At 39.4% G+C, this 27,298-nt stretch overlaps 1 protein-coding gene across 2 annotated transcripts in view; it reads right to left on the bottom strand.

Annotated features, from left to right (window-relative positions):
- Window positions 1–7,652: 7,652 nt before the first annotated feature.
- TCP11L2 (t-complex 11 like 2) overlaps window positions 7,653–27,298 on the bottom strand; it is a 49,991-nt gene continuing 30,345 nt past the window's right edge. For both annotated transcript variants that reach the window (XM_058308664.1, XM_058308665.1), the window contains exons 7-10: window positions 18,243–18,430; window positions 17,858–18,039; window positions 15,052–15,224; window positions 7,653–10,041 (exon numbers count right to left, since the gene is read on the bottom strand). In XM_058308664.1, coding sequence (XP_058164647.1) covers window positions 9,797–10,041; window positions 15,052–15,224; window positions 17,858–18,039; window positions 18,243–18,430 — 788 coding nt within the window. In that variant the 3' untranslated portion in view covers window positions 7,653–9,796. The remainder of the gene's footprint in view (window positions 10,042–15,051; window positions 15,225–17,857; window positions 18,040–18,242; window positions 18,431–27,298) is intronic.

The following is a 27,298-nucleotide window of genomic DNA, read 5'->3' as shown; positions in this document are numbered from 1 at the left end:
ATTTCTGTCCCCTCCTTTATGGTAAATATCATCAAAAGAGCTGTTTGAGTTTTCTGTCTCCAGTTTCTCTCCTCTCATTCTCTCTTGGACCCATTATAATTAGTCTTTGCCAGCCCCCTTCTACTGAAACTGCTCTTGTGAAGGTGACCAAGGGCACCCAGTTTCCTTTATCCAGTGGTCACTTCTCGTTGTTCATAGATAATCTCTCCCTTCTCCCTGAGATACATCATTAGCTTGGCTTCTAGGGTACCATACTAAGTTTGCATTTTCTTTTTAACTCATGGATTGCTGCTTCTCAGTCTTCTCAAGATTTTAATGTTTCAGTGCCCCCAGGCTCAGACCTTAGACCTCTTTTCTTCTCTCTCTACACTCACTCCCTTGGTGAGTCATCAAGTCTCAAGACATTAAATACCATTAACACACAGACAACTCATAAATACGTAGCTCCAGACCAGACCACTCCTCTGACTTCCATACTTGAAAATCCAGCTGCACGCTCCTCATCTCCACTTAGACTTCTGGTGGACATCACACACTTTACATGGCCCAAACTAAGATCCTGGTCTCTTCCCAGACCTTTCCTTTTCTGTCTTCTTCATCTCAGTCAAGGCCTCCTTTATTTCTCCACACCCCACATTTGATCCATCAAGCAAAACCTGCTGGACCATCTTCACAATTTATCTAGAACTCAACTACTTCGTACCATCACTCTGGTCCGCGCCCTATCATCCCTCACCAGGATTATTGCAGTAGCCTGTTAAGAGGATCCTGCTTCTGCCTTTATCCCCACTACCCTGCAGCCTGCTCTCTACCCAGTAGCCAGTGTGATCCTTTAAAAATATAAGGCAAACAATCACTCCTCTGCTCAACATTCTCCAATGGTTTCCTGCCACACTCAGAAAGAGACACAGCCTTCAATGTCCTGCAATATCTGACATCTATGTTCTCTCTGATCTCTTCTGCTTTCCCTCTGCACCCCTCCCCAACTTACTTTGCTGCACCTCACTGGCCTCCTGCTGTTCCTCCAATGCCCCATGCTCACTCCCACCTCAGGCCCTTTGCACTTGTTGCTTCCTCTACCTGGAACACTCTTACTCCAGAGAGCTGCATGGCTCCTGACCGCCTTTCTTCAGGGTTTTACTCAACTCTCATTTCAATGAGGACTCTGCTGTCCACTCTACATAAAACCGCAGCTGCAACATGACTACTTCCCCATATTCTTTCTCCTTCCCTTCTTTATTTTCCTCACTTGCACTTATGACCATCTAGCATAATATATATTTTATGTTTTAAATTATGTTTATTGTCTGTCTCCCCCTAATTAGAATGTAAGCTCCCCAAAGAAAGGAATTTTTTGTCTCTTTTGTTCACCGCTATGTCCCCAACACCCAGACCAATTATCTGAATGTTGTTGAATGGTTATTAGTTTCCTCCAGTTGCTATAATAAACTGTCACAAACACAGTGGCTTAAAACCGTACAAATTTATTATCAGACAATTCTAGAGGTCAGAAGTCCTAAAAATCAAGGTGTCAGCTGGACTGTGTTCCTTTTGGAGACTCTAGGGAAGAAATCATTTCCTTGCCTTTTCCAGTTTCTAGAAGCTGCCTGCCTTCCTTGGCCTGTGGCCCCCTTCTACCTCCAAAGCCAACAGTTATAGCACTCCACCTCTGCTTCCATCACCACACCTCCTTTTCTGTGAGCCCCCTGCCTCCCTCTTACAAGGACCCTTGTGATTACATTGGGCCTACCTGGATAACCCAGAAGAATCTTTCCATCTCAAGATCCTTAATCATTCCTGCTATGCCTCTTTACCTGTAACATATTTATTTATGTTTAGGATTAGGACAGGGAACCATTATTTAGCCTACCACAAGTAGAAATCCATCTGCTTTCTCCTCACCATGCCAGAGTCTTGCTGCCTAAACATATCTTGGAGCCACTGTGTCTCTAAGCCTCCCTCCTTCCTGGCAGATTTTCCCTGGAGCAACAGGCACAGGTGTCTGCACCCTTTGATTTGACACAAAGCAATCTTTTCAGGGACCTACTAGCATCTCTGCTTTCATTGGTTTCCCCCTGACACACTCCCTCTCTTAAGCCAGGGCATCCTGGCGGTTCAGATGCAGTTCCTGGTCAAAACGTCTCCTCGCTGCTGTTTTGTATGAGCTCGAGGTCACAAGCCTGGAATTGCTGGCCAACTTCACTCTGAAGCAAGGTCTTCTGAGCCAGCACAGTGTTTTAAAAATAGTTTTCAACATTTGTTGAAAACTGGAAGAATTCGCATTTCAAAAATTCCTGCTTGTCTGTTTCTCTTGAAAAGGAAGAAGCTCTATTTGTGGTGGTCCCAGGGCCCTGAAGCTGAGTGCTGGTAGTCCTCAGAGCACAGCTGCCACCATCCAATGCCACCCTTCCTGTATTACACTGAGGCGCCAAGGGATCTGCGTTTGTACCCTAGGTCGAAGCCTTGGCTTCTCCTTGATCCCCTAAGGGAAGTTTTAAAACCAAAAAGCCAGGAAAAATCTTCTGATTTCTCTGTTTTCTGAGGTCACATCCTTTCCCTGAGGTGTTAGTACCAGAAAAATCCTGGTGCTAATTGCTGGACAGTTAGGGAAAGGAGATCCCAGAGAAAAAAAAATAGTGCCTTGGAATACTATGCCATCACTTACCTAGTAAGTGTTGTGATAGCCAGATGAGAAAGTGACCAGTACCATGGGGGTTGGAGGTGGATTTAGCGGCATGGAGGACATTGGTTAAGGGAGAGCAAGGGCAAGGGAAAGGCATCAAGCTGGGCCCAGAGATCATAGGAAGAGCTTCCATTTATTGAATATTTACTCTTTGCTAAGTATTGGAATAACCTCTCTAAGCACATTATCTGATTCAATGATAAACATTTGAGAGATAAGTATGATTACTCCCATTTGACAGGATAGGAGAATAAGGTTCACACAGGTTAAAAATATTTGCCCAAGCCAAGATGCAATGTAAATCCATAATTGTTTGGCCCCAGAGCCCAGGTTTTTAACAGCTCTATCATGATACCAAAAGGATGGGGTGGGCAGAGAAAAAGAGCCTGAGCAAAGGCATGAAGAATTTACAGTACGTTAGCTCACATTCTGGAAATTGAGTGCGCCTTTCATGTAGGGCTTGTCAAGGAACGTGGCTATATAAGACACTAGGAAAGTCGACCGGGGTTGGGTCACCGTTGGCCTTTATGCTCTATTAACAAAAGTAGGCCTTATTTTGAAAGATATCCGAAACAAAAGAAAAAGACTATCCTCTCTCCTTCAAATCCATGCAGACTAGTAAAAAATATATATGCTCCTCATTCTTATACTCCCAAAAATTCATAATAGAACCAGAGAAGGAAAGGAAACTGGGGAAGAGAATAAAAACTCCTCAATCTGAAAAGGCCAGGGCTGAGGGAGGAATGAGTGAAGTGTGTCATTTCACAAATGGCAAGGTGAGAATGAACATGGACAGGAATCTCTAAAAGCTATAGTCAGAGAACATTCTGCAATTTGAGCAAGAGCAGATAGTCTAAAACACCTCTAGCTGCCTGCCGTGTCCACAGACCTTTCTCTGAAAAGCCTTACTTTGTATGTTGTGACTTTATCATCCTGCCAAAAGCGAAAGGGCCAGGAACCTGCCAAAGGCAGCCTTGTAGGCTGGATGTAAGGGGGCCAAGACGCTTGGCTAGGAGGTAGCTTATTGTGAGAACATGCTCCAAAGCGGGAGGGCAAAAGGAAAGGGGTCCATGTTGACAAGCAACAAACAGACCCAATCATATCCACTAACCTGGGAAGTTTTTGATTAAGACACACCAAAATGGAAGGCAACAACAGAAAGGAGAAACAGATAACTAAAGGCCAATTCAGCCTTTGGCAGAATCATGAGAGTCAACAGCAATCCTTTTGATCAGCTGACCTAAGGGAGCGAATATAGCACAGGTTAAGAGCACAGGTCCAGGGTAACACATCTGGGGTTTAAATCCACTTACCAGCTCTGTGACCTTGAGCAAATTTCTTAACCTCTGTGAGCCTCACTTTGCACATCTGGAAGTAATAATAGAGCCTGCCTCACAGGGCATTGTGTGATTACATGAAATCATTTATATAAAATGCTTAGGCCCTAAACTTTAGAACATTCCCTGCCATGTGGTAAGTAATTGCTAGGTGGCTATTATGACTTTATTCATGTATTCTGAAAGACAAAAAACTAATGACATTCAGGTTCTCCACCAAGCCTGCAGGTTCAGCTGCTAGGCCAAATTCCTGGGTTTCCTTTCTTCTCCAAAAACCTAACAATAAACCCCCATATCCCATTCTCTTAAAATGTGAAATGGGCTAACATAGTAAACCTAGAAATGAAAAGTTAGAGAATAGAGAACAAGAGGGTACAGTTGATAATACCAAATACACTGTTTAAAAAGTTACATTAAATCAATGAGGATAAAGGCATAAATGATGACTAAATGAAATGAGAACATGGGTTTTGTCACTATCCTTCAAAGTTGACATCAGGGATGATGACCATAGCCTTCTACATATCATTGAGTTGCTTTCTTAATAACAATATTGGATGTAATGAACCATGGTTCTGATGGGATATGTACTTAGATACTTGATCATTATATCTGCAATACTAAAACTCCTTGAAGCTAGAAAGAGATTGAGGGCTAATAAATTATAGTCATTGTAATGTCTTTAGCGTCATTGTGCTTTACAGCTTACAGACAATTTCAAATACATTATCTCTTTTGATCCTCCCAAGATCCCGGCAAGATAGGCAGGTTGGAAGGTGTGTTTAACTCCCCATTTCACAGATCAGGAAACTGGGCTTCCGGGAGACTGAAAGACTGCCTTGGGCTCATATAACTATTGAGTAGTGGAAGTGAATTCAAACTCAGGTCTTGTGACTTGCATTCCCATGCTTCTCTCCCTGAACTATGAGTGAAAATTTTTGGAAGTTAATATCCCCAGAGGTAGAATAAGCTGAACTTTACATCTGAGAAGGGTACAAGTCAGGAATCAAAAACATATAGCATAAAAGGTGGCCCTCCCACACCCATGGCAGACTTTGGCAATCAACCACAAAACTTTCTACTGCTTATGCTGGATCCGGTTTCAAAATCCTTTCCAGCAGTGCTCTGGGGAGCTACTACCAAAAGATCAGAGGAGAAACATGATTTCAAACCTATTTTCATAAAGAGAAGTTTCACTAGGCCTCATTCAGGGAAGCTGGAGAATGTGAGGTAAAGACTGCTAATGCTTACCAATAACCACGGGGACCTCTTTCTCCTGGGCACATGACTAGAAGACATTTTCCCACCTCCTTTGCAATTGGATGAGGCAACATGGTTTGAGTTCTGGCCCGTGAAACTCTTTCCCTATGTGATGACTGAATGGAGAGAACTATGAAGATCTAGAGATGAGCAGAGCCACAAGGTGGATGGAACATGGATATCTGAATGACTGAAAGGAGCAGGCCCCCACACCACACCCATCCCCTGCTTTGTACCATGATTTGAAAAACATAGCTCATACTTAGGTCACTGAGATCTGGGAGCTGTTTATTCAGTATCTCACCTATACACACCAACAAAGGTTGATATCATGTGACTTTGCTCTTTCTTAAATCATCTCTTGGTATAATTCTTGGAAGCAATGTTGGATTGGGTGGTCTCCTCACATATACACATTCAAATTTTAAAGAGCTCATGAGTGTACATGTGGTGGCTTGGAGTTATGTACCCCAGAAAAACACGTTCTTAATCCATTCCTATAGGTGTGAACCCATTTTTAAAAAAGATTTATTTAAATCTCTTCCCACCCCCTCCTTGTTTGCACTTGCTGTGTCTGTTCATCTTCCTTGTTTCTTTTAGGAGGCACCGGGAACTGAAACCAGGAACTCCGATGTGGGAGGGAGGCACCTAATTGCTTAAGCCACCTCTGTTCCCTGCTTTGTTGGGTCTCTTGTTTTTCCTTGTGCTCTTGTTGCATCAGCTCAACGTGCCTCCCTATTACAACAGCTCACTGTCTTCTTTAGGAGGCACCGGGGACAAACCACAGACCTCCCAAGTGGTAGGTGGAAGCCCAGTGGCTTGATCCACATCTGTTTCCCTATCATTTTTAACAGGACCTTTGATGAGGTTACTTCAGCTGAGGTATGGCCCAACAAAATTAGGATGAGTCTTAATCCTATTACTGGAGTCCTTTATAAGCAGATGAAATTCAGACACACTGAAAGAAGCCAGAAGTCAATGGAACCTAGAGAAGAAAGGACAGGCTACCATATGCATTGCCATTGTGACAGAAAAATAAAGGACCAAGGATTGCCAGCAGGCAGCCCCATAATGCCACAGTCTTCTGAGAGTTAGAATCACCCTGATAATGCCTTAATTTTGAACATCTAGCCTTAAAACCATGAGCCAGTAAATTCCATTGTTTAAGGCAACCCATTGCATAGTATTTGTTTTAGCAACTAGGAAACTGAAACTGTGTATTACAATGGAATATTTTTTCTTTCTCTGCTCCCCAACATATCCTCCTATTTGGGAGAAATTCCTAACTGGGTACCTTGGTGGGATCACAGAAGTCTAAAGGCCAGCTATTTCCTCATTCTACCCCTGGCAAATGAGAGCCTCAGCTCTTGATCTAGTCTCTATCAAATGAATGCTGGTATTGGGAACTTTAAATCTTGAGCAAATGAGGCAATGCAGCAAGGATAGTTGAGAAATCAATCTCTGAAACCACAGCACTGAATCCAGTTTGCCTGGGTTTCTGCAGGTTTTATTGCGTTGGTCCCTACCCATTTTCCAAGCCTGGTGCCCCAAATTAAATAGATTCTGTGTGGTACTTAATGCCTACCCAATAAATACCTTTTCTGCTTAGACTAACCCAAGTACATTTTTATTTCTTGTACTGTGTTCATGTGTGAGTGCATACACATACACACACAATACACTGGAATACTCTAGCACCAACAACAAGAATTATTTCAACAGGGGACTCTTTCCAAGACGTATTTATTCATGACCCTCTCCTGTTTCAAAAGACTCAATGATTTTTTTGCTCTTTCAGGACAAAAATCCAAATTTTAACATGGCATCCAAGAGCTGTTTTTACCTTTCTTACTTCACCTTTTATTGCTTTCACTCTGTACCTTGCTCTGGTTGCTGGACTCATCATTTCTCCATACCATTGGACATACAGTGCACTTGGCCTGTTGGGCCTTTCTCTTTATTGGCTTCTTGGGAAGTTACTGAGTATCCTTTATGTTTCAGCTCCAGAATTACCTTCTCCATGCAATAGAGTTTGATGGTTTTCCTCTAGCATATGCATGCTTGTATTATAATCCTTATTACATTTTGTTGCAAATTTTTCACAGGTTTGTCCTTTCTATTAGTTTAGAAGCTGCTGGAGGACAGTGACTGTCTAATCATCTACGCATCCCAATGCCTAGGATACTTCTTGGCACTTGCTAGATGCTAAATAGGTGTTTGCTGACTGACTGACTGAATGAATGAATATGACGATGTCTGTAAGGCTCTGACAATCAGTGGAAAAATCATTCTAGAGCAACTATAATGAAGACTGTCCAATATTCCAGCCGTGAGCTAACAAAAGGTTCTTTAGACAACAAAGAGACACTGGCTATCTTGAAATAATCTTTAATGTTTTAAAATTTAGCTAGTGCACACAGAACGTGTTTTAGCAGTATAAGAATGAAAACGTATATATAGAGTTTAATAAAATTTATATTACAAAACAAGATCATGTTAGAAAAGCTAAGAGTAGAAGTAAACATTTAAGTAAAAACCAAATAAACAACATGCTAAGGGATAGGACTTAAAAAATCTTAAGTCCAGACTTGAGATGTTCAGATTTACTTTGCCACTTAAAAAAAAAAAGCAGAATGCCCTTTGTTTTACCTGCATTTAAAAAATATTTGCACATTGTTTTTCTGCTGGCAAGTGCAGCATAAACAAATATATTACAGAATACCAGCTGGATTCCAATCTGATAATGAAGAAGTATGCCATCTGGTCTTCCTGTTAAGTATACAATTCACCTTAGAGGGCAACAAAAAAATCATGCTAGATATGATCTTTCTATTATCAGACCCTCCCTAATTCCCATGCCCCAAAGTGAACAGAATTGAAAACTCTTAACTTCATCTTAAGAGAAAATGAAAACAAAAATGTTCAGCACCTTATGTTCTCCAACCACAGGAAAATATAGGAAGAACAGAAATTCAGGAAGAGAAAAAACTGGATAAGACCAATGATGTGCTCTTCAGTAAAATTCCACTTAGCTGCTTAAGTAGATAGAATGGCTGATTTAGGTATTGGTCATTGTGAGAAAAAAAAATGACATTCAAAATTTCTTCAAATTTTGTCAAAGTCCTCCAAAATGTAAAGTTTGGGAGATTATTTATTCACACAATCATTTCCTAAAACTTTATGAAATAATTAGGCAACACCATAATGGTGGAGGTAGTGGTAAGGGAAAGGAAGTTGGGGAATAAAGGAACATTCTTTTTTACTTCCTAAATGCTGCCCCCACCCTCAACCCCCAATTACTAAGGTTCAATGAGTCCTTAGAAATCAAAACTCAAAAATATATTTTATGCAAATAAAGTACTTTCCGGACTGATTACACCAAAACTGTACTGCTTCCCTTAACATTTCAAGAGTAGTACATAATTCCAGAACAGGCAGGTTTCTCTAAAAGCTCATTAACTGGTACCCAGCTTCGCAAAGTTTGATTTACTGCTCACATATTGCAAATGATAACAATTCTTAGAAGAGCATCTTGGTCACAAAGGGGAAAGGATTTAATCAGCACAGGAGGCATTTGCTAGTTAAGTTATATGGTTAAGAAATTCAAAGTTCAGTTGTTTCTTTTTCAGATATGAACTTCAGTAAGAAGGGGATCTCCTTGTGACATTTCATTTTTTTGTGAACTTTTCTGTTGCTTCTTACAAGTAAACCAATTCAAGCCAGTTTTACCTTACATAAATTAAAATCTTATATAAACTTCATCAATGGCCTGAGAAATGCAAAGACATTCACTAAAATACTTGTGCAAAAATTGTTTCTCTCCAAAAACAGGTTAAGTTGTACGAAGAAACCAACCTCTAGAATAAAATTTTAAAGGGATTTGTTTAAACAAACAAGGGAAGCTTTTTTTAAATTTGTGTATAGTTTAAAATGTACTTAATATATTTAACTTTTAAACAAATACTGACAATTGGTATTATAAAATGTAATTTAGTACACTTGGGGAATCTAAGGACTTATTAGGTAAATTTCTAGTACACATTAATAAAACATCATTGTACATTTCAAATACAATTATGCTTATCTCACATCCTTCATTCAGAATGTCAGTCCCCTTGGTTATTCTTACAACCTTCAACCCTTTAAGAAGTTGTATCAAAATTAAAAATCATTAGATTTGACAGTGACAAGTCAGGAAATTCAACTCCTTAAGGACTGAATGAATAAACCAGATAAAAATGCTTAAGAAAACATTTACAAGAAGACATTTAAAATTACAAATTGTGTACTATTCATTAAAATGTCTCTTTTGAATTTGAAAATGATGTACAAGTAGGGTTCATATAATGTGAAAGTCTTCTGAAATGCTAATATAACTGGATTTACATAGATTCAGAATAACACTGCACCTCTGACAGTACTGAGATTGTGCCGCATCTATAATGCTGTTGATGGGAAAGGGACTGGGTACCTAAGTGCTAGATTTCCAATTCTCTTATTTAGTGTCAGTTTCTCTTTAGTTAGTAGGAGATGAAACTTCTGCCTTCCCGATGGCTTCCTCACTGAAGAGCAGCTTTCGAAGTATATTTGCATAAAATGGTCCATACACTTGTTTGTTGAGATTCACAATGTTTGCATATTGAGATCCCAGCACTTCTAGCTCCTGCTGAATGACAGCAAGGCCTCCTGGTATGGGAGGCATGCATTTTTGAGGGCTTGGAAGACAAAGGAGGCTTTTCATGTACATCTGGATTCGTTTATCTGAAAAAGAGATGATATCTTTACCTGGTCCATTTTTAAGATAACATAATTCTTAAAAATGAGAATAAGTAATCGTGGTAGGTTGATTATAATAATATTCCCAATTCTTCACCCCTTTCTGTATCCACGCCCTTTACAAGGTGGCTTTGCAGCTCCTTCCATCAAGGGCTTTAGTCTTTTCCCTATTCCTTGGATCTGAACCAGTCTTATGAATTGCCTTGGCCAATATAGAATGTGGAGGAAGTGTCCATGTGCCAGTTCCGTGCCTAGGCCTCAAGAGGAATTATTCACATCTGCTCTCTCTACCTGCCACTGCCATGTGAATTAGCTGCCGGCTGCTAGAAGGTGAGAATCCATGTGGAGGGAAGCCCAGGTGTTCCATCTGAAGCCATCCTAGACCATCCTATAGCCAACCAACTCCCAAACCATGACAGAACCCAGCCATGATCAGCAGCACTACCTACCCAAGCCATAGCTTACCACAAATGCATGAGTAAGTCCAGAAAGGCCAGAAGAACTACTCAATTGTCCCACAGACTTGTGAGCAATAATAAATGTGTGTTGTTGTTGTTTTAAGCTATAGAGCTTTGAAGTGGTTTGTAATACAACAACAACTAACTGATAAAGATACAGAATTCTCTGGTGATGGACGGGGAATACTTTATAAAAAAGTCAATACTGAATGTCCATAATTGTCGATGTACAAAGTTGAGTTTATAAACTGGCACTGCCAGTTTGGCTAATAGAGTGCTTTTAAAAATAGAAGCCACTTAAAAGCAGGGGATTTCACATAAAAATCCAAATTTCTGGTTCCTCTTGAAAAATCTAGAGATCTAGCAAATTTGGGGGGTCCAAATTACCACCTATCAAGGGTGATCACACGTCCAGGTTTTTCCAGGACAACCCCAGTTTATGCCTGTTGTCCTGGCATAATTTAAAAATGCTTAAAAATGTCCTGGTTTGGACAATAAATTATATGGTCACCCACACATGACCACAATTAGAAGGCACTGAGGTAGGGCTGCCCCAATGAGCACTCCAGTTTTCTTTTCCACCCTTTTTGTTTCATTGCCTTAAACTATCTGATTTTGAGACTTCTGCACAAAAGCATGCAAATGCATAAATAGCTAGGCTGCAATAATATTGGACAAACAGTACTAGACAAACTAGACCTGCTACAGCCTATGCTGCCCAAAGACTTTTGCTGGCTTTGGAAATAGAAACCTCAAAAATAGTTTGCTAAGGAGGAGACACTCCACTGAATACAGACAATTATAACATTAATGAAACTCTTATCTCCAATTACTTCTCCTTAAAATCATGTGTTCCAGCAGGACTTGACCTAGAACTCAAAGTTCCCTAAACACAGAGACATCTGTCCCATGTTCATGCCTTAGAATTGTTTCTTCTATGCCCTCCCATCTCCCCTCATCTCTGCCCAAATTCCAAAGTACTCTTCAATGTCAGGCCTAAAGTTACCTCCTTTCTGTGGCTCTCTCTAACACTGTAACTGGTGTACTATGGTGTCACCACACTGTCATGCCATATTACTGTTACTTGAGAATATGTATGACCCCTTCCGAGACAGTGAACTCTCTGAGGGTGAGGGTTATGTCTTTTTTACCTTTATATCCCTGGTTTGTAAGCACATCATAAATAAGGGATGAATTTAAGTAAAAATGGAAAGAAGATGTCTAAAAAGATAAACATCAAGCTGAAAACAATAAGAGGCAGGGAGGAAACAGAGATTGGAGAAGGCAATCAAAAATAACGTGAGCCTTATCTAATTTTTCAACAAGAAGAAATTATTTATGTATTATTTGTATAACTGAAAATTAATTTTAAATAAGTAAGTAGTTATAGGTATGTTAATCTTTATAGCTGGTAATATATAAATAATTTTTACCCGGTTTTGGTATACATTTGAGAAAAATCAGTTTGCGAGAAAACTCCCTTTCTAATTATCTTTTCAAAAGGCTAAAAGTAAAATGGAATTACATTTCTGTTGGTAAATTAATAACTCATCAACTAAGAATACCCTCTACAGAGGTGGAAAACCATGGCTAACAATGGTTGAGCCTTTTTTTTCCTTCAATTTTTATTTTTCATCCCCCTGCCCCGTTGCTGTTTGCACTTGCTGTCTGCTGCTCTCTGTGTTCATTCGCTATGAGTTCTTTCCAAGTCTGTGTGTCTTTTCTTCTCATCTTTTCCTTTGGGAGGCACCAGGATCCGATCCTGGGACCTCCCATGTGGGAGAGAGGCACTCAATTGCTTGAGCCACCTCAGCTACTTGGTCTGCTGCATCTCTCACTGTCTCTCCTCTGCTCCTCCCTTTGTTACATCATCTTGTGTGCCAGCTCTCCGCGGTGCAGACCACCAGTTCTCCATAGCAGGGGCCAACTTGTCTTTACCAGGAGGCCCTGGGAATTGAACCCAGGGCCTCCCATATGGTAGATGGGAGCCTAAATCGCTTGAGCCACATCCACTTCCCAGTTGAGCCCTTTTTATATCTCAGAGATCACTCTATGTCCTTAATTTACTGTAACTTCTCTGCAGGCAGGCAATTGAGAATTAACTCTGTACCAACTTTCCCTTTGGATTGGATGCTTGATTCTCATGGGCATAGGTCTATTTTCATCACAGACATGGTCCAAACCCTTTCCTGCAAACTTATTTAAAGAATGAAACCCTTTCAAAATTGTGATGCCAACAAGTGCTTTTGTCTCCTCTGCAGACGAGTCAGTTTTTAGGCCAAGACTAAAGTTACAAAAGTGTTTGCTTGGTTAGGAACAGCCAAATGGAGTTCCTGCCAAAGACACACCCTCAGCTTCCAGAGTAGAAGGAGAGACGCCAAAGAGAGTGACTCAGGGTTGCTAGGGAAACAATACTGCCAAGGAGGTTTAAAAAAAATGCTTTCAATTTGCAAAAAGACAGTAAAGTTGGACTAGGGAGAGCTGTGTGGACAAAAGTTGCTTTTCCGATTTTAAAAAAGCCACTTTGGGGTGGGGCATGTTCTCGCCCTCCATTTTCCTTTCCCTTCTGACACTGCAAGTACATCCCTTATCTAAAACAAGGGTGCAGGGTACACTCTGACTCTCTGGCCATTTTGCCAACAAGCTGCAGGGCTCCAGCTCTGACTGCAGCGCCAATCAGAGCAGTGAAGATTAGGAGGTCTGGTGTTGGGTAGGCTAGGTAAGAATCCCTACTCTGCTCCATCTAGTTGTATAACCTTGGATAAAAGTTATGTAACTTCCCTACCCTCAGATGACTCTCCTGTGAAATGAAGATTCATCCACTCCAAGAATATTTGTTTAATGTCAGCTGGGGGCCTAGCATGACAGAGGGATATAGCAGTGAATAAACAAGCACCCCGACTCCACGCTAGTGGGGATATAGCAGGATGTGGCAGAAACTGCTAGGCAATCTCTTGTATCCATTCTACCCTTTTTCCATTTAGGAACACAGTCTCCCAGGTATGAGCTGGTGCATGGTGGTTCATCTGGAGTCCACAGGCTGTGAGGGCAGATGCATGTTAGCACATACACATTATACAGGGAAGGGCTCAATCACTGGTGGCCGTGGTTCAATTGTGCCTGTTGCTGTTATCATCTGTCACCTCTCAGTAGCAGCCCCTCCTGCAGCCTAGAATGCTGTACTCTTCTGGGGCAGGATCAAGGCCTTGAGCTACTTGTAGCCAGGGTGGCCTAGATTATCTAACATCCCAAGTTCCCAGGGATAAGAAGGACAGAACCCATTTAAAAGCTTCAAATAAAAAGTAAAGTGCATTTGTATTCTTAGGGCAGTAAATGTACTTTGAAAACTTACAGCTTATTCTGGAACATGAGTATCAATTATACACTTTTTCCTTCTTTCCCATCTTTATTTCTCACCCGGTATAGTAGACACTTGCTTTTTGCCATACATCACCCTCTTCACCTTATGGCCACAAAATCCTGATTTTTGTTTGGAGAAAGCCATCTCTTCCCTATGCCCTGCCCAGCTATTACATGTAAACCTGAACTCCACCCTGGCTCCAAGAATAGAACACACATCTCAGGCTCAAGTTCCTTTTCCTTTGGCCACCATGACTGAATTAAGAATTAGGCATGAGCTGGTTACTCCAGCTGGAGTAAATGAGACTCAATTTTGGAGTTGTTTGAGCAAATGGGGAAGCAGACTCCTTGTTTTTCATTTGACTCAAGGATGGAAAGATGTAGACTGGAGTTGAAGTCATCTTGTTATCATGAGGAAAGTGTGTGCCTGTGATGGAAGCCAGCCCAGTGGAAGGCAGTGCTGAGAGATGGAAGACAGGAACCCAGTTTCGGTGATGCAGTTTGAGCTCTGACAAGGCTGCACCAGCAGTCAGCCCAACCCTTGGTCCTTTCAGTTATATAAGAAAGTACAACTTTTTGCTTAGGCCAGTTTAGAAGCTCAGCTTTTCTGCCACTGGTAACAGAAAAAGTCCTAACTGATACATTTTCCATTTTCCCAGCTCACCAACATTTTGAATCTGATATTCACTTTCTTCCAAAAAAGTACAAAAAGAGCCCACCCGTTACGCCTTCCAGTTCTACAGTCTTTTTACTCTTTGTCTCTTGAAGACTGACTAGCTCAGTCTTCTAGCTCCCTCAGACTTGCTCACAGCAGAACCAAAATGTACTATCTGCGGATACACTGCCAGATGGTTTGAACTGTTGTATTGATATGTTGTTGATGTAGAATGGTAAAACATTACTGGCAGCAGTATGTTATTTTTTTCATAAAATATTTTATATGGATAATAAGATTGAAGGCCCCTTAAACATGCCCCCAACTCCACCATACATAGACACAGAAACAGCTCCAGACCTTTGAAAATATTAACACTTTCTTACATTGTCAATATTTATCCCCAAAGGAGCAGGTAATATGTTTCATATTAAAATTTAACTGACATTTAACATTAGTCAAACCAGCAAGTGAAAGCAAAGAGGAATTGAAGCAGAAACCAGTAAAAACATGAAGACCCACCAATCAAGGACCAGATAGGATTGTCCTCTTCTTCGATGCCTGAAAACTGACCTATAAGATTAGCTTGAACCTCAGCATTTAACGGAGATAAACCTTTCTCCATCAGGGTCTTGTTAACTTCAACACAAGTCTGAACACCAATAGAATTCAGGACTTCCTTCAAGTTAAATGTTCTAGAATAAAACATAAAACAAATTTCCATTAGGGACAGTTTTTGTTCATAAGGTTTAAAAATATACGTATCAACTTGTTTCAAAAGTCTACCAATTTTCTGTTGGATAGACAATATATCTGTATTACCTATTATAGGAATTAAGAAAATAATAACTCCTCCCAACCACCAATCCTTATATAGAGAAGATTTTTAAATGCTTAAAATCACTCAGTAGCATGGATAGAGTTTAAGTAAGAAAACACAGAAAAATGAGGTCCCTGAAAATAAGTCTGCTACCCTCTTTATATAAATGGCTATCAGAAAGGGAAGAAAACAGCTATCTACTTCTCAAAACAAACCCCTTTGTTTGAGTGAATTCATTCATAAATTTTTTAAAAATGTGCTTGGAAATTGAGGTGGAATCAATTCAGTCATCTGTGCTTGAGTAGTAAATCTATAATACCCATTGAATACAAGAAAGGATGATATTCAGAAGTCAATTCTATAAAGACAAATTGCCTAGGTCCTATATAACAGAACCAGAGATAACAAGCTCCCTCCCTTTATTTCTTTCAAGTAACTGATGAAAAATTCCAACCACATAAAGTCCAGGAAATAGTAAAAGCAATTAGGGTGGGTTATTTCATAAATCGGGAAAAAGATATCTTAGAAAGGACAATTGTTGGGTCCACACTATTGAGGAATGATTTAATGGGAGCTGTATCTTAAAGAGTCTTTAAGATAACTCTGTGACAAATGGGAACTAAAGGATGAGAGGAGAGTCTAATGACAGTGAGTTAGGGTATGGTGCCATGTGGTCCTGGGTTTAAATTCTGACAGACTACATGTTGTGACACTATATTAGCTCTTAGAAGATTGTTACAAAAACTATTTATCACTATTATGATCATTAACAGCCATAATAAATAAATCCTTGGTGTTCTGCCTTGATTGAAATTTGTTTAAATTCACACAGGACCTGCCTTACAAGGAAAGATTATTTGTGGCAAAATTTTTACCTACTGATATTTGACCCACTACAAAGTACTTGCCCTACTTTCCTCTTGCTTTTCTTCAGTGAGTTCTTAGGCTAACGGAAAAATTAATTTTAGCATAAGCCATGGTTTCCTAGTGATAATAAAAAAGATCTACTGACCATTTTAGATTACCTGCTGTTTTATATTATGAAGGCTATTACCTAACGCATCCTAATGAAGATAACTGAAAACTATGTTCATTTCCTAACACAGGAGAAAAAATTAAACAAATCATAAAACTATCAGATATGCAGAACAACTAAAAAGCAGATGCTCCAATGAGGAACAGTTATTAATAGCTAACATTTTTTTGAGCAGTTAGTTTATGCCAGATACCTGTACTAAGTGCTTCACAAGAATTATCTTAAGTTCGAACAACTCCAGGGTAGGTACAAACATTATTCTTTTTTTACAAAGAAGGAAATGAAGCTCAGAGTGATTAAAGAACTGTAGTAGAATTGACCCAAAAGGCTGTCCTCTTAGTTACCACTTTGCTATATTTATTTTCTATTTATAATTAAGCAGCATTGAGTGTTCATTAAAGGATTATTTAAAAATGTTTAATGATAATTCATTGTGGGGAAATGCTAAGGTAAGACTAGTAGAGAAGGTTATTTTCATTGTATGTCCTGGTACTGGATGTGAAATGAATGAGGTTAGCAACAGGAATCAGTAAAATGGATAGGGCCCAAAGAGAATGGAAAGAAAGCTCACTCCTTGGTTTGCCCTTTTCTTGCTGTACAGTCCAAGGCAAATCCTTTTCTCCCTCTGAGCTTCCTCTCAAAACTGAGAACCTTGGCCTCTGTAACTACTTGGGCTCCTTCTGTCACTTAATATTCTAGGATTCTATCAAGTAATTTATGTGCACTCTGAGTAATGGGTGGGGGGATAGGTACATTTCCTCATGGTGACAGGCGTAAAGAGAATATGCTCTCAAAAACATGTGAAAGGGGAACTGGCAAGAGAAGTTGACCATATAAGATCAATGGAAATATCTGGCCATTGACCAAGATTAGGGATTTTCTGCCTTGGACAGAATCCAACAGGATCATCTAAATGGGATTCTACTATTCAATGAAGGTGTGATACTGGGAATTTAGCAAAAACAAAACCTTTACTGGACTAGCGTAACATCTCTCAAGAACAGAGATGCCATGATATTTAAGTCTTCAGGGCAGGGTGGATCTGTTGAAGTAAGTAAAGAAAGGATTTCACTGCAGAAAAATGATGGTGTCAGAACAATTTAACTTGGAAACCGCTCACTGACAGGGCATTCTAACCATCAAACTCAGTGATTTCCCAACCTTAGACTGTCAAAGAAGAGCTCTAGCTTACACTCATCCTAAGTGGTAATATAGTGCTCTCCCTGGCACCTGTCATGGAAAAGACCTCTCCCTTCCAATGAAAGGACATCTAAGCCTTCAGAGATATTAAAAGAAATTCTAGAAAAAGAAGGCGTGCTATAAGCTTCTCTAAAGAACAGTCCTAAATATCACATCCAGATGTCCAAAGTTATTCATCTAAAGCACTGTTCTGTCCAAGGTTATTCACATTGTCTGAAACACATGCAGAACCTTAATAGGAGAAGGAGCACATACAAACATTGGGAACTTACTCTTTGTTCATGCCTTCTAGTAGAACAGCTGAAATCCTTTTTAACCTGTTTGCAAGCTCAGGTAAGCCTTCTGTAATAGCACCCACCATGTTGTTGGTAATTAGGGACAGGCAGGCAATAATTTTCAATTGATTCAGTTTTTCAGTCAGTTTCTGAAGACGTGCTCCATCTGTCATGAGTGTCTAGCACATTTATTTGAGATGTAAAAATAGAAAGGGAAGCTCAATACCATGAAAATGTAAAATAAACAATGTTATATCTGAACTCCCATTTTTATCTGATTTCAATAAAGTCATTAACCACATACAACAGAGAGATAAGCTGATTTAGTAAAACTTAAGAATTAAAATATTGGAAAACATGGGGGAAGAAAAAAATCACTCACCTCTGGTAATTCCTTTTTCTGGTAATCCCACTGTAATAGCTTCAAGTAACTGTTATTTAGCACCAACGTAGGGCTCACGTTTGGCTTGGAACTACTTTCGTTCCCAGGAGTTAAAGCAGTCTCAGAAAGAGAAAGTAATTCTTCATTTACAGATTCTTTTATCCATTCTGTAGTTTGGTCAAGAGCACCTGAAAGTGAAAGATCCATATATTTGACCTACAACTGATTGATGCCTTCATTTGTTCATTCTACATGAGAGATACTGTATTAGTTGCAGGGCATACATGAAGGAAATGATACAGCCAGACCTCTCAAGAAGCTCATAGTCTACATAGGGAGACAGACCTGTATATTATTAGCAATTATAACAGAAGACAGTGAATGTGAGAAGGCACAGTGGGAGTACAGGGAGCAGAAGCTGTTCAGGAAAGTGACATTTGAAGGTAAAATGCAGACAGAAAAAGGAGCTGGCATTCTGGGCAAGAGGGATCATTCACAGAAAGACCTTGAAAAGTGAAAACATTTGGCACATTCTGGATGCTACAAGCTGGTCCGTAAGGTACCAGAGATAAGAGGGTAGTAGCAGGTAGCTTGGATGGGGAGATAGGAGCTGGCTCATTAACAGCTTTGTGTTTTAGGCAGAAAGGTATTTAGACTAAAGGCATTGATTATTAAATGTTTCTGTGTCCTGGACTTCGCTGAGTTTCTGATTAAATCTAATCCTCTCCCAAAAGGTTTGCATGCACATGGTCACAAACAATTTTCATTATTTTATATTATCACATTCATGGACACCAGGTTACAAACACCAGCTGTGGGGAATGGAACCTTTGAAAAATCTTCTTTTCCAATATGGAAGTGAGGTGTTTAAATAAGTACCTTAGAAAATTCACTCCAAAAGGAGGGCTGAATTAGTGGGAGGAGAGTAGGTTGTTGCTGTCATCCAAGTAAGAAACTGAATGAACAAAGGCAATGAAAGTGAGGGAGAGGTTGGGGTAGAAGTGAAAAATATTTAGGCAGAGCAGCCACAGGGCTTAGTGACACCTTTATGTAGGAAGTAAGAAAGAAGGATTCTAAGACAACTCCCAGATTTCTAATTTGGCTAAATGAATGACTGTGCCTTCTCGCAAAATATGGAATACAGGTTAGAGGAGCCCTGAAACAAATCATCTCCCCAATCTTTCTAAAGACACCACCAATTTCCTTCCTGTCCAATCTAATGTACATATCCTTTTTTTAAAAAACATCTTTGTAGTACCTGGCTCTCTGAGTACATCCCCTTTGAAATTCTTCCTTCTCTTGGTTTCTGTGGCTCCACTCTTTCCTGTTTTTTTTTAGTAGTCCTTTTATGTCTCGTAGCTGGGTTCCTCTTCCTCTGCCTGGTCCCTAAATGGCAATGTTAACCTTAAGGTCTGGCCAGTCTGCCTTGATTTGCTATTTTTCAATTTCAGTAGACCATTTGATTTCTATGGATTCCAATTCTATCCATACCCCAAAGGGCTCCCAGATCTAGATCTCCATACCTTACCTCTCTCCTGAATTTTTTATTTTCTCATTTGTAAAATGGTGGACAAGTGGAAGGAAAGTCACTGAATGCCAAGCTGGGAAGAGATGTCTAGTAGTACACTGCCACATAGTGTTTCTACCATATAGCTATAACAGACTTAAATCTCAAGACCATGGATAATAATAAATAACAAGGAAATGATGAGTTTGGGGCATTTACTTACCTTTGCATTTTCTGATTACCATTCTCTTGTTTTCCTTGTACATATAATATATTTTACAGAGATATAATAATTTCATGCAATAAAATGTTCAGTTCTTAAATTTCTTGAGTTTTGACCACTATATACACCAGGTACAACTACCACCCGAATCAACACCGTTACCATCACCCCAGAAAGTTCCCTCATTTCTCTTTCCAATTAAAGTATAACCCCCTCAACTACTTCTTTACTTCTATCTACATGGGTTAGTTTTGCCTCTAGAACTTCATATAAATGCAATCACAGTGCTCAGCACTATGCTTTTAAGAGGTATCTTTGCTGTCTCATGTATCAATTCATTGTTATTTTTAGTTTTTAATAACTTTTATTTTTAAATAGTTTCAGACACATGAAAAATAGTACAAAGTTCCTGAGTATCCTTCCCCTACCTTCCCCCAGTGATAATCCCTCACATAACCACAATACCTTGTCAAAATCAGGAAACTGACATTGGCACAATACTATTAAATCAGATGCAAACTTAATTAAGATTTCACCAGTTTTTACATTGCGTTCTTTTTGGGGGATGGGACAGTGTATAGTCCTATGAAAATTTTCTACATGTGTATTAATAGATTCATGTAACCATCACCACAATCAGGATATAAAACTATTCCATCACTATAATAAAACCTCCCTTGTATAACTCTTGCATAGTCACGCTCACCTTGACACCTACCCCTGCAACCACTGATGTATTATTACCCATCACTATCATTTTGTCACTTTGAGTTATGTTATATAAGTGGAATCATACATTATGTAGCCCTTTGATACTGGCTTTTTTTCACTCAGCATAATGCCTTTGAGCATCATTTAAGTTGTATACAATAGTTTGTTCATGTAGTATTCCACGGTATGGATATACCACAGTTTCTTTATCCCCTCACCTATGAAAAGACATCTGGGTTGTTTCTAGTTTTTGATTACTACAGATAAAGCTGCTATAAGCATTTGGATATAGGTTTCTGTATGAACATAAGTTTGCATTTCTCTGGGCTTTATGCAGGACTGATGTTGCTAGACTTTATGCTAAGCATATGTTTAACTTTATAAGAAACCGTTAAACTGAGCTCCAGTTTTACCTTTGTTTTTAATATAATTTATTTAATGTAATATATATATATAATTGGCCTTGTTTACTAGCTCACAAAATTCCTGAAAATGTAGCAGATGGCATTCAAGCCTGTGCAAACCAGCTAGTACAAACCAGCACCAGTGCCCATTTCTAAAATTAAGTGTTTGTCAAACATAACCCATCAATATAAGCCGGCAGAGAAGTACACTCCATTTATTCCTTGAAATAGATTTGACAGGAAAGTACACGTACCACGAAGTGCAAAAAGGCTGATCAGCAACAGACTTCCAGAGCAGAGCTCAGAAAGCCATAGGGAATGGGGAAGCAACTTGACTATGGAGTCAAATTCAGAAGGCAGATGAATAAATCTGAATGAAGTGCACCCAACATGTGACTAAGAACTTGTATCAGTCCCTGGCACACACATACTGTAACTACAGGGTTGGTAGTGTGACTTTCAAGCCAGGCACCTCAATTTTAGATCCAGCTTTCACCAGTCACTAACTGTGCATTTTGGGCAAGTTACTTATTGCCTCCTCAGTTTACGCATATGTACATTGGGGGTAACAATAGTAGTACCTTCCTGCAGTTGAGGACACAGTAAATTAATACATTTAAAATACTTAGAACCATTCCCGGCACATAGGAAATGCTCAATAAGTGTTAGCAAGTATTATATTAGCTCCCTAATCAACCTTGTAGAAGTGGATTTATGTTTCCATTTGTATTTATTTTGATATCTGAGGCTCACAAGGTCCCAGTCAGGTTCTCTGTCCACCAAGCCACAGCTGCCTTATTGTCAGTGGTGCCTCCTGACAGAGGTCCCATGACATAAAAAGAGTGGGTAGGCTGCACAATGGGTTAAGACTGGCCTTTTTTTAGAAACCGACTTTAAAAAAAAGAAAAGAAAAGAAAAACAGCCCTGTCAGTGTGCTGGCTTGAGGGAATATCACCACAGGAGATTCCTTTAAAGAAAACCCACTGTTTCAAAGGAGCTATACATAAAAAGTATACAGAAATTGCAAATCTAGTTTACCCAATGTGAACACTAGTATTTGGCAAAGGCTATTCCAGAACGGAAGACGGGGAAAGGAAGGGAGGGAATAGCTGGACTAGAATCTCATACTTAATTTGATAATAAAGAATGTGTGAGGGAAGCGGACTTGGCCCAGTGGTTAGGGCGTCAGTTTACCACATGGGAGGTCCACAGTTTAAACCCCGGGCCTTCTTGACCCGTGTGGAGAGCTGGCCCATGCGCAGTGCTGATGCGCGCAAGGAGTGCCCTGCCACGCAGGGGTGTCCCCAGCGTGGGGGAGCCCCATGCTCAAGGAGTGCGCCCCGTAAGGAGAGCTGGCCAGTGCGAAAGAAAGTGCAGCCTGCCCAGGAATGGTGCCGCCCACACGGAGAGCTGACACAGCAAGATGACACAACAAAAAGAAACACAGATTCCCGTGCCGCTGATAACAGAAGAAGTGGACAAAAAGAAAGAACATGCAGCAAATGGACACAGAGAACAGACAACTGGAGCAGGTGTGGGGTGGGGAGGAGGGAGAGAAATAAAATAAAAATAAATCTTTAAAAAAAAAAGAATGTGTGATAATGTTCAGTTAGGCTGTCCTTTAACTTTAAACAATTTATCAAATTAAATTCTTCTGCATTTAATATATGTATCAATGCAAATGAGGTTTTATATTTGAATTTATTTCATTTTTAAGCATAAGGACCTTGAATATTACTGTTATTGTTATTCTTTTCATTAGTAGGGGTTACCTAAAAATTCTAATTTCTGTTCACAAACAACAACAAAACCACACAGATTTGCTCCAAAAGATTCCTCTGCAAGGGCTTCTAAATGACAGCCCACACTAAAGAGGGAAAAGAGGGGAAAGGGATGACCAGCCGAAATGAGACTGCTTCCAAACTGCTTCCGGCCCAGATGCCATAGGATTGCCTTGTCTATTGAAACCCAGATCTTCCTGGAGCATGATGATATTTCGTTGGACCTTTAACAAATAGGTTCATTCCAGTTCTTTACTTAGAACAACAGGGGTCTCCATTTTGGCACTGCTGACATTTGGGACTGGATAATTGTTGCGGGGAGCTGTCCCGTGCTCTGGAGGGTGCTCAGCAGCGTCCTGGGCCTCTATCCACTAGATGCCAGCAGAACACTCCCACACTGCTGGCACAACCAAAAGTGTCTCCAGACATTGTCAGATGTCCCCTGGAGGCAACATCATTCCCAGTTGAGAACTGCTGCCTTAGATGATAATTAATATTTATTTACTTTTGTTCACAGGGATTTCTTCCAATCTTGAATAAAATGTCTCTTACATCACAAACCAAATGACATTTAACATATTAAACTCTACTCTAGAAAAATTAAAGTTTGGAAGCAAGATTTCTCTACTGGGTTGTTTGCCTTAGGCAAAATTTATTTTACTTTAGACTCAGTTCTATGAATTCCTACTAGAAAGAAATTGTTTTTTATACCTTATTTCTTATAAAATTATGTATTGAGCAGAATTTATAAGGTGGTGATTGCTTAAGAAATGTAGACAGGACACAGGTGCAGATTAAAAAAAAAAAAAAAAAGGGCCAGAAAGAGGGAGGAAAGAATAGTCACACTGAAATTCCTCCTCAGACCCAGCACTTGATTGGGGTAATTTACGAGTAACTCTCTTTGTTGCAGTAAAGCAACACCACCCCCAGAATTTCACAATTCAGTCCTAAATGTTGTGCTTGGTTTGCTAGTTTTGTTTATAAAGATGAAAAAAATTAAAGTCTTTTATTTAAAAGACACCCAAGAGAGAAAGAGGGAAAGGGAGGGAGGGAAAAACAGAGAGGGGAAATCGTCCTGGATATAATTACAATGTGGCAGTAATAAACATTTCTACTGCAAGCTTAATCATTTACAGCTGACACATTTAAAAGCCCATTTAGTTATCTCCAACAAAAGCAACTGTGTGGCATAGTGCTTCTCAATCCTGGCTGCTTTTAGAATGACCTGGGGAGCTTTAAAAAGAGGGAAAAAATGATCCTGGGCACCACTCCCAGAGATTCTGATTTAATCAGTCTGAGGTAGGGCTCAGGCATCTGTGTTTAAATACCCCAGGTGGTTCTAATATATAGTCAGAATTGAGTTCGGCTGGTAAAGTGGAAAAAGCACGTGTTTAGAGCTAACCATCGGCTTTTCTCTAGTGGGATCTGCTGAGATTTCACTCCCACAAGCTACACACTGGCTGGTCATGTGGCTCCAAAAGCCAGGTCAACCCCATGAGGCACTTGTAACCTATGTTTTTCATGTCGACGGTAATAAAAGCCTTCCCATTTGGTCCGTTATTCAATAACTCTGCTCAATTACTATGTGTGCCAGATATTATACCAACTGCTGGGGATCCACTGATGAATAAACAAGGCCCCTGCACTTAAGAGAGCAAAGGATGGTACAATGATAGGTACGTTTACCTAAGAATTTCCCAGGAGTAGAGGCCCAAGAATGATAACCTCCACTTCCCTCTCCAACATCCCAGGTTTCTGATTTCCTACCAGTGAGGCTTGGCCTCATCCCCCTGACACTACCTATGGTTGGTTCTCTGAATCCAAGTCCTGCCAGTGCTTAGTGACCCGGCCCAAATTCCTCTTCCTCTGGGAAACCTTTCTTGATTATATGGATCCATCCTGATACCTCCCTTCTTGGAATACACACCTTTGAACTTTTGATCTGGCAGTGATTTTTCTCACTCACACAGTCAAACTAAAACGCAGCCCCTCTCCCTTTTTTTTTTTTTTTTTTTTTTTTGGTCATTAAACATTTCATGTGCCTTCATTTTAGTTTCCCCTCACTAGGGAGATCCCTGAGCGCACAATCTATGAACTTTAGTTTTTATTTCTTTTCTCTCTGACTTAGCTCATAACACAGCTTGATAGGTATATGAAATATCTGTCCTTGTCCTGGCAGACCCATTCTGCTTTGGAAACTAATCAGATGTTTTCCCAAAGGTGCCTGTCAATACGAGGTGCTCAAGAAGTCTCTGCCTTCTATACCGGGAGGAGAGACCAGGTAGTCTCCAATTCAATTCACCGTCTCCAGAGAAAATACTAGGCGTAAAGACTGGCTCAAATAGTCTCTTTCAACTCGAAAAACTGATTTGGTCCTATATGCCTACAGTTATCTCTCTTTCTCTAATGTCATTCAGCAAAATGTTTACTGATGTACTGAGTGCATGCAAATCAAACTAAAAGATGCAGAGTATTTTCTACAAACTCTTTCAGAAAGTAGGGAGGGAACACTTCCCAACTTATTTAATAAGACCAATTTTGCCCTGATACCAAAACCAGGAAAAAGTGTTATGAGAAAATAATATTACAAAGCATTATCTTTCATAAAGATAGATGCAAAAATCCTTAACGAAGTATTAGCAAGGCAATAAGATAAAAATAATACATCATGACCACATGGAGTTTACCCCAGGACTGCAGGGTTGGCTTAACACTGGGGGTGGGGGGATCAATGTAATTCACCACAATAACACAATAGAGGAGAAAAACCATATGATCATTCAATAGCTGGAGAAAAAACATTTGACCAAATTCAGGAGAGATTATTGAGAAACCTACAGCTCACATAATACTAAATGGTCAAACAAGAGATATTCTCACCCTAAGTTTGGGAGATAAAGGAAGGCTGCCCTCTCTCTTGACTTTCTATTCAACATTGACTGTAGGTCCTAGCCAGTGCAAGAAGGTAAGAAAAAGAAAAAAAAGTTGTGAAGATCAGAAAGAAGTAAAACTGTATGTACAGGCAATATGATTGTTTATAAAGAAAATCCTAAGGAATTTCCCCCAAAGCTACTAGAATTAGTAAGTGAATTTAGCAAGGTCACAGGATGCAAGGTCAATATTCAAAAATTAATTCTATTTTTATATACTTTAGAATACAAATTTTATAACATCACTTATAATAGCATCAAAAACATAAATACATGGGGATAATTTAATAACAAAATAAGTACGAGATCTGTATGCCGAAAACTACAAAATATTGCTGAGAAATTTAAAGAAGATAAATGGAAATAACAAGTCTGTAGATTGAAAGACTCAATATTGTTAAGATGTAAATTCAACATAATCCCAATCAATATACCAGCAGGCTTTTTTAAAATAGAATCTGAGAAGTTAATTAAAAATTTTATGTGGTAATTCAAAGCCCCTAAAATAGTCAAAATGATTTTGAAAAAGAACAAAGTTGGAAGACTCAGACTGATTTCAAGACTTAGCTTGAATAATCAAGAATAAAGGTAGATATATACAGCATAAAGAGTCCAACAAAAATGAAGTATGATACATGCTGCAACATGGGTGAACCTTGAAAACATGTTATGTGAAAGAAGCCAGACAAAAAAGACCACATATTACATGATTCCATTTGCATGTTGCCAGAACAGGCAAATCCACAGAGACAAAGTAGATGAATGGCCTCCAGGTGCGGAAAGGAGGGGAGATGGGGAGTGACTGCCAGTGGCTAGAGGATTTTTTTTGGAGTAATAAAATGTTCTGGAATTAGATAGTAGTGAATTAGAAAGTAGTATAACCTTGTGAATATATATTTTTAAAACATGGAATTTTATATTTTAAAAGAGTGAATTTTATAGTATGTGAATTATGTCTTAATAGAATGATTATTTAAAAAGAATAAAGAGTCTGGTAATAGACTTATACATGTACAGTGAATTGATTTTCAGCAAAGGTACCAAAGCAATTCAACGAAGAAAAGATAGCCTTTTTCAACAAATGACGCTGGAACTAGAAATAAATAGGGAAAAATGCAAACCTTGAAAAACATCACCTTGAAATAGATCACGGACCTAAACGTAAGAGTTAAAACTACAAATTTTAGAATTTCTGGAAGAAAATAAGAAAAAAATCTTTGTGTTCTTGGGTATGCAAATATTTTAGAGATAGATCACAAAAAGCACAAACCATAAAAGAAAAATGCGATAAAATGGATGCATCTCAAAAACCATAAGTTGAACAAAGCTAGTCAGAGAAGTGAAATTATGGTTTGATTCCATTTAATACAAAGTTATAAAACAGGCAAAACTAATCTATAGTAGTAAAATTACATCAGTGGTTATCTTGGTAGGGAAAAGTTGATTTTAAGGAAGGCATGAGGATCCTTTTTGGAATGGCAAATGCTTTATCTCTTGTTT

This window comes from Dasypus novemcinctus, chromosome 12 (genome assembly GCF_030445035.2).
Source record: "Dasypus novemcinctus isolate mDasNov1 chromosome 12, mDasNov1.1.hap2, whole genome shotgun sequence".
In the NCBI taxonomy this organism is placed as follows: Eukaryota; Metazoa; Chordata; class Mammalia; order Cingulata; family Dasypodidae; genus Dasypus; species Dasypus novemcinctus.
Note: the sequence above shows the minus strand (reverse complement) of the source record. Positions and strands in the feature narration are given on the sequence as shown.